Genomic DNA, 7440 nt, shown 5'->3' with positions numbered 1-7440 from the left:
ATTCATCGTGAAGCGTGCTAGTGATTTGCAAAGATTAATATAAAGGTTAATAAAACGTTACAATCACTTCTTCTGGAGGTTCAGCAGGAACACGAATAGTTGGTACAGATCCTTTTTTCAGGAGCAGCTTCTTAGCAAAATCAGCTTTATATTGACCCTCATTTGTAAAACAGTCTGGTGAAAAATGATTTGCGCAAACAAAAAAAACATTTGTCCTGGGGAATATTCCCTTCTAAAGCAAGACTCAGCCACTGCGTCTTCAGCGGTTCTGATCTAGGCACATTAAAATGACTGCTGTGTTCCTTATTGCACCCGAGAGCTGAACACCACAATTGCTTAGACGCCATTCTGCTCATAGACAGTGCTCCAGCGTATATCAACAATGACGCGCGGACTATGATTGACAGCTCGCTCGCGAGCTAGGGCGGGTCTGTGTTGAAACGCTGCTGTCAATCTACAATCGTGGGAGGGGCGTCGATTTTGTGACGTCACAAAATCAAACAGCTCAATTTGAGACAGGGTAAAACATATAAGGAGATTTAAAAAAAAAACACTGGATGGATTTTTATCATTTTATGATGGTTGTGTACAGGCACTGCCAACACACATTTCAGTGCAACCAACTTGTAAAAGTGCATGTACCATTATATGACCCCTTTAATCATTAGCTAATGATTTGCAAATGTATCATTATTTTATGACTTTACTTGTTGAGGCACATGATTATGAACTAATTGTTAAGTAATATGTCATTTTGGTTTTGACATCCACACTAAGCCATGATTTTAATTTCCAACCATCTACAACCAAGATTTCACTGAGTCAGATGAACTGCCGCATCCAGTACCTTGTTGTTCATGTACAGGAATAGGCCTATGTCAGGTTAAGCTTGAGGTTGTGGTTCACTGAGAACATGCAGCCGAGCACTGATATTTCATAACACTGTGTCTAGACTGGACAAAGACAATAGAACGTCCATTATGATACTGGATGCGGCGCGACGCTACATGACAAAACCCAGACAGTAAACTGATGCCACGCTCTATTTCTGACGTACTCCATTACGAAGGACAAATGGACTTTCAATGGTCTGTAATGTCCAGTGTCATTTCCTGGTCTCGTCCAGTTAAAACACAGTGTAACAGCGGTCAGGAGTTCAGATTCTGGTGTGCTGATATCTGTGTGCAGCCCAACTTACCCATCCTTAAAACATGTTCTCTGACATTACATTCACTGCATGTGCAACTGTCAAAACCCATAAATGGCATATTACTTAAAGGAACACTCCGACTTTTTGGGACTTTAGCCTATTCAACTTATCCCCCAGAGTTAGATAAATCCATACATACCTTTTTCATCTCCGTGCGTGCTATAAGTCTGTTTGACGCACCCACCGCTAGCCTAGCTTAGCACAAAGACTGGATGTAAATGGTTGCAGCTAGCATACTAATCCAAATAAGTGACAAAATAACGCAAACATTTTCCTATTTACATGTTGTGATTTGTATAGTCACAGAGTGTACAAAAAACAAAGTCATATGAGACACAGACATATTTTAACCGTATAAATACTGGGAACTATATTCTCTGAAGGCGAAGCACTGCTACTTGGGCGGAGTGATAACCGCAGCACCTGAGACGCGCCGTGGTGAGGAGCAGAGAGTTCGTTCAGAGCGCGTCTCAGGTGCGCTGCGGTTATCACTACGCCCTATATTCAGGGGATATAGTTCCCAGTATTTATACGGTTAAAATATGTCTGTGTCTCATGTGACTTTGTTTTTTGTACACTCTGTGACTATACAAATCACAACATGTAAATAGGAAAATGTTTGCGTTATTTTGTCACTTACTTGGATTAGTATGCTAGCTGCAACCATTTACATCCAGTCTTTGTGCTAAGCTAGGCTAGCGGTGGGTGCGTCAAACAGACTTATAGCACGCACGGAGATGAAAAAGGTATGTATGGATTTATCTAACTCTGGGGGATAAGTTGAATAGCCTAAAGTCCCAAAAAGTCGGAGTGTTCCTTTAACAATTACTTAATAGTCATGTGCCTCAACAAGTCATAACATAATGATACATTTGCAAATCATTAGTTAATGATCAATAAAAAGGAGACTACTGGAAGTTGAAGTACATTGCTTTGACCAATTGTGGTAATTAACACATTAATTTACACTATTAGTTAATAAAATATGTATGTTTTACATTATGACACGTTTAATTAATAAAAAAATATATATTACTTAATATATTAACCATATAGAATCTTTATTAGTTACTGATGCAGTAATCATTAATTAATGGTTCTTCATGAGTCAAACATTAACACATGATTATCTGTGCATTAGTTAAGCATTAATGAATGCATGTTAATGCACCCGTATTGTAATGTGTTACCAACTTTATTTACAAAACTTTTCTGGATTTGGGGTTGTAGAATAAGAAAAAACTATAAAGGCGAAATTATGAGAAACATAAATTATTAATTAATTGCTTCAGTCTTTTAGTTTACCTCATCTCACATCCCGATCCGAGTCATTTGTTCTATAAATTGTAGGAAATTTGAGACCAGAAATGCATCATGTAACTGTAAGTTAAGGGGGGAAATGTAATATGTGCTTGTTTGTAAGGAGGGTTAGGAATTGTTAACTCATATCTGTATCCAATACGCTTGTCACGTCACATGACAAAAAAACAAACGACTTGAGAAGTGAACTAATAATTTCTGTTTCCAGTACAGACTGCATAGCCTTAGCCTATGGGGCTGACACGGGATGGATGGATAACTCAGACCCAAAGACTTGAGAGCTGAACTAATCATTTCTTTTTCCTGTAAAGAACAACTCATATTAAAGTCAAGTCATGTTAAAGATATCGTTCAAAATAAAAGAAATCGCTCATGATCGACCCATTACTAATATAAAAACATCCAAATGAGCACAGCATGAATACAGAGAAATGAGATGGCATTGATAACATTAAAGAATAAATGAAAATACATCACACTAGAAAATACAGTATGCTGAAATAATGTCACCACAAATACAGTAAAAGAGAAGGTTTAGCTAGGATTGAACAATAAACCATATCAGAGATCTGAGTGCGCCCTCAATTGTATTACTAAAAATACGAATAATATATTTGTAACAATATCAACTTTTTATGAATTTAATATATCTAACATAAAATAATATGCAAAACAGAATAAACACACAACATCTCAACACAACACAGGTTTGTGTGTGCCTGCACGTACGTGCATGCCACAAAGATGCCAATATCTGTTATCCTTGTCCTTGTGGGGACATGTTCTGGTCCCCATGAGGAAAACAGTTTATAAATCATACAGAATTATCTTTTTATTATTATTTTTTTATTGCAGAAAATGCAGAAAGTTTTATACTGTTTGTGCAGTGTAAAAATCCTTATGTCTATGGTAAGACCCCGTAAAACATGGAAACCCAACTGTGTGTGTCTGTGTGTGTGTGCCGATAGCTAGATGGATGGATGGATGGATGGATGGATGGATGGATAGATAGATTGATTGATTGATTTTTGGTTGATTCAGTCACAAATGTGTCTGTGGATGGTGGACCAAAATTATATAAAACTATATCTTTTGTGTTTCTCGTCCAATGATTGCTTTTTTAGTGTTTCTCTCTGGATGTAAAAGTATGATATAGCACTTTGGAGCAAATATGGCCACAAGTAATCCGAAACTGGAAGACAGAATGGCAAAAATCTCCACAGCAACAGCATATTTCCCTGGTGAGCTCACATATGCTGGAACAAATGCAATCCACACAGCACAGAAGATCAACATGCTAAAAGTGATTAACTTAGCTTCATTAAAATGATCAGGAAGGTTTCTCGCCAGGAAGGCTAACAGGAAACTCACTGCTGCCAACAGTCCAATGTATCCCAGGAGTAGAGAAAACCCAGCTACTGAGCCAATAGCACATTCATATACTATTTTAGAGCGGATGTACTGGTTGTTTTTATGGGGTGTTGGAGAGGCAGTTGATAGCCAGACTGCACATATCACAACCTGAAGGGCTGTTAGTACTAGAACTGTGCATCTTTGTTGAGCTGCTCCAAACCATTTCATTGCTCCTTTGCCTTCTGGTCGAGAGGACTTGAACACCGCTATTACCACCATAGTCTTGACCAGGATGCAGGAGATACACAGGACAAAGCTTATGCCAAACACAGCATGTCTTAACTGACACGTCCACAACTGTGGCTGACCAATGAACAGAAGCACACACAGGAAACACAGTTTGAGTGACAACAGCAGCAGGAAGCTGAGCTCTGAATTGTTGGCACGAACTATGGGAGTGTTACGGTGATGTGCAAAGATGACCATCACAAGAGCGCAGAAACAGGAGCCAAGCAGAGATGCAGTGATCAGAGAGATGCCCAGAGGTTCCTCGTAAGACAGAAACTCAACTTCTTTGGGGACACATTGATCCTTATCTGGATTGGACCAGAACTCATCTGGACACAACATGCACTCAACAGCATCTGTGGGTAAGAAAAAGACAGAATGCAAGATTTTAAAGAAAAAATTACTATCAAATTATATATAAATTTTGCCAGCAATCTCCTCACCTGTTGCATTAGAAATCTCTCCATCTGCACATGGAAGGCAGTCAAAACAGCAAACAGGAAGGCCCTTCTTTGTAGCCCTTCTGGTTCCTGGAGGGCAGCTCTCACTGCACACAGACCATGGGGGCTAAAAGAGACATCATCATGTTTATCATCTCCTTTACATAATGACAAGCTTGGCTTTTCAATGAATTTATTCTCATTTGCCTTATCATAGCTTTGATTAGTATTAATACCTGCAAAAATTATGACATTTAAAATTCAAAGTTAATTACTTTTTTCATCTCGAAGTTCCAATAAAATGCATCCTCATCCAGTGTGAGCATCATCCCTGATGCTGCCCCTTCATTTACTACACCGACCTTGTGGAGCATTATTGACCCATCAGAGCTCGGCTGCCAGTTCAACACATCATAGATAGCCAGAGCATCTCCATTTTTATCAAATGACACGTGATCCCCAAAGCCTGTGGTGAAGTTCACTTTCTGTAGGTAGTGAACCAGCTGTACAGTTTGTAGACGGGACAGGTGTTACAAGTTAATCTGAAATGTTAATTAATATAGAGCACATATATTTTGCTTTTCCACAGTCAGCTCATCTATATGCCTGGATAAAATCTGCACTATGCTGTACGTCTTACCTGCCAGGGTTTCAGATTTGTTTTGTCAGCACAACTGTTCCCACTGAATGGTCCTCTCCCCTCTTCACACTGCATCAGGTCATGAAGCGCATGTGCTAGGGCATACACTGCTTTATACACATTATAAGATGCTCTCAACCCTGAAACATCAGTGTATGGTGAGTTTGTGGTGATCAGATCCTCCTGTCCTGTACAGACCTTTTTCACTTGATCTCCTTCTGTCTCTTTCCCCCCAGTTTCAAAACTGCACCCAAACAGGTTCTCCCAAAAGATCCTCACTATATTATTTCTTTTATCATTGTTAGGCCGAACACGTAACAGAAAGTCATGAAGCCCCTCAATCTCCCCACGGCGGATAGCAATTCCCAGTGTGCCCCCCAGGAAGGACAGAAAACGTGGTTTGCGAAACACAGGTGAGGTGGCCCAAGCTTCACTTGCAATCCACTGCCTGCCTGTCATGTTCTGCAACACAACTTTATCCATCAAAGGTATCAATAAGGATGAAGCAGAAAAAACAACCACCACTCTAGCTGTAGAGGCCTGAATAACTCCCATTATACGTTGAATATCTCTGGGGTTATTATCATTGGGTAGAATTTCAGAAAAAGCAACACAATGTCCAAACCGCTGCATTTCCTGCTGGAAGGACTGAGCAGCGTAGATGCCATAGTCATTATCACTGTAGATGAGACCAACCCAGGTCCATCCAAAATGTCTCAAGATCTGAACCATAGCCCGTACCTGGAAGGCATCACTGGGGATTGTTCTGAAGAAAGAGGGGTACTTTTTCTTGTCACTTAAACAGGAGCAGGTGGCATAATAGCTAACCTAATTAGAAATGAGGAGCGGAGACAAGAGACAGAGAAAGATAAACAAATCTTAGCAGTTCTAAAGCCTTTATGTTTTATTTATTTATTTATTGTGAAGCAGGTTTGTTATATTTGCACACAATGTTCTGCTATTATGAATGAAAACATTACATAGTAGATAATCAAATATAATGTGTTCTTATAGAATCATTTGGTATGTGTTCTTATAGAATCATTTGGTAAGACTTTTTCTTAACGAAAACAGAAAAAAAAAAAAGTTTTAAATATCATACCATAGGCAGTCGAAACAGCCCCAGGACACTGGAAATTGCAATAGAATGAGTAGAACCTGGATCACCTATGATTCCAATCACCGGTGGTGGTCCTTTGCAGTTGAGGTCAGAGACGGTCTCCTCTGTCCCACTAACCAGAGCTGTGGCACCACGGAATGCCACTCCAAGCCTTAAACAGTTGTCGTAGATCTGGTAACCAAGCGTGATGTTAGGCAGGAGATTGGGGTTGTCATTAATCTCATTGATGGCAAAAACCATTGTTAGTGCTTGCTGGAAGCTTGTCATATAGAAGCTAGAGAAGACAATACAAAATAAATTGTCATTAACTTTGTAATTCTAACAGTAACAGTAGATGAATTAATAATAAGAGATTAACTGAATTTCATAACACAATATTTCCAAATGTTTTTGTTAAAAAAATAAATATATATATATATATACATGTGTGTGTGTGTGTGTGTGTTTTCATTCAATTAATGATTTCAGTCCTGTAACCCGTCATGCAACATGTTATCAGTTGCCTTGACTGAATTATCATTGACCCGTTACAATGTATACACAGTCATAACAATTATTGTCTTAAGTTTTCTTCAGTTGGTGTAGTTCAGACTCACAGCTCACAGTGTGGTAGTTTTGGCTCTGTTCTGAAGCTCAGCTCAGGGAATACTTTAAGGTACCTCTGAACCTCAAACAGACCACCAATTAGAATATCTCCATCCTGGAACATCCCATTCAATTCAAAGTGTCCCTGTAGCTGACAGGTACCTGAACTGACCATCAAAGCAACACAGATATAGTTACAAGACAGGAAAAAACAAATATACAGAATTACCCACATCACTCTCTCCTTATCTATGTCACTCTTCACTCAGCTCACTGATTTAACATATAAGATTGTAAGTGGTAATTTTTTCTTTATATAGCAGGCGGTGCCACTGGTCTCTCTGGAATTGAGGACGTCACGTTTGCTATTTTGGAACCCTCCACCAAGTAAACCTTTATTGGTAACACTTTACAATAAGGGTGCACTAATAAGCATGCTTAACTAATGCACAGATAATACTGAATTAATGTATTACTAATGATT

General features: G+C 39.0%; 1 protein-coding gene across 1 annotated transcript; it reads right to left on the bottom strand.

Annotated features, from left to right (window-relative positions):
* Nucleotides 1-3313: 3313 nt before the first annotated feature.
* Nucleotides 3314-7237, bottom strand: LOC307002745 (extracellular calcium-sensing receptor-like). Its single transcript, XM_079620656.1, has 6 exons — nucleotides 6968-7237; nucleotides 6354-6645; nucleotides 5252-6079; nucleotides 4887-5114; nucleotides 4615-4738; nucleotides 3314-4527 (listed from the first exon to the last, which is right to left on the bottom strand). The coding sequence occupies exons 1-6, from the start codon at nucleotides 7189-7191 to the stop codon at nucleotides 3614-3616; spliced, it is 2610 nt and encodes an 869-aa protein (XP_079476782.1). The 5' UTR covers nucleotides 7192-7237; the 3' UTR covers nucleotides 3314-3613.
* Nucleotides 7238-7440: the final 203 nt, after the last annotated feature.

The sequence above is a fragment of the Phoxinus phoxinus genome (genome assembly GCF_949152265.1).
Source record: "Phoxinus phoxinus genome assembly, chromosome: 8".
Classification (NCBI taxonomy): Eukaryota; Metazoa; Chordata; class Actinopteri; order Cypriniformes; family Leuciscidae; genus Phoxinus; species Phoxinus phoxinus.
Note: the sequence above shows the minus strand (reverse complement) of the source record. Positions and strands in the feature narration are given on the sequence as shown.

What these genes read in the sequence shown, in the direction of transcription:
- LOC307002745 (XM_079620656.1), bottom strand. Translation starts at nt 7,191, where the DNA reads ATGTGGGTAATTCTGTATATTTGTTTTTTCCTGTCTTGTAACTATATC. An exon ending in AAACTACCACACTGTGAGCT is followed by an intron (nt 6,646 to 6,967) that starts GTGAGTCTGAAC and finishes TGTCTTCTCTAG; the next exon opens with CTTCTATATGACAAGCTTCC. An exon ending in GGCTGTTTCGACTGCCTATG is followed by an intron (nt 6,080 to 6,353) that starts GTATGATATTTA and finishes ATTTCTAATTAG; the next exon opens with GTTAGCTATTATGCCACCTG.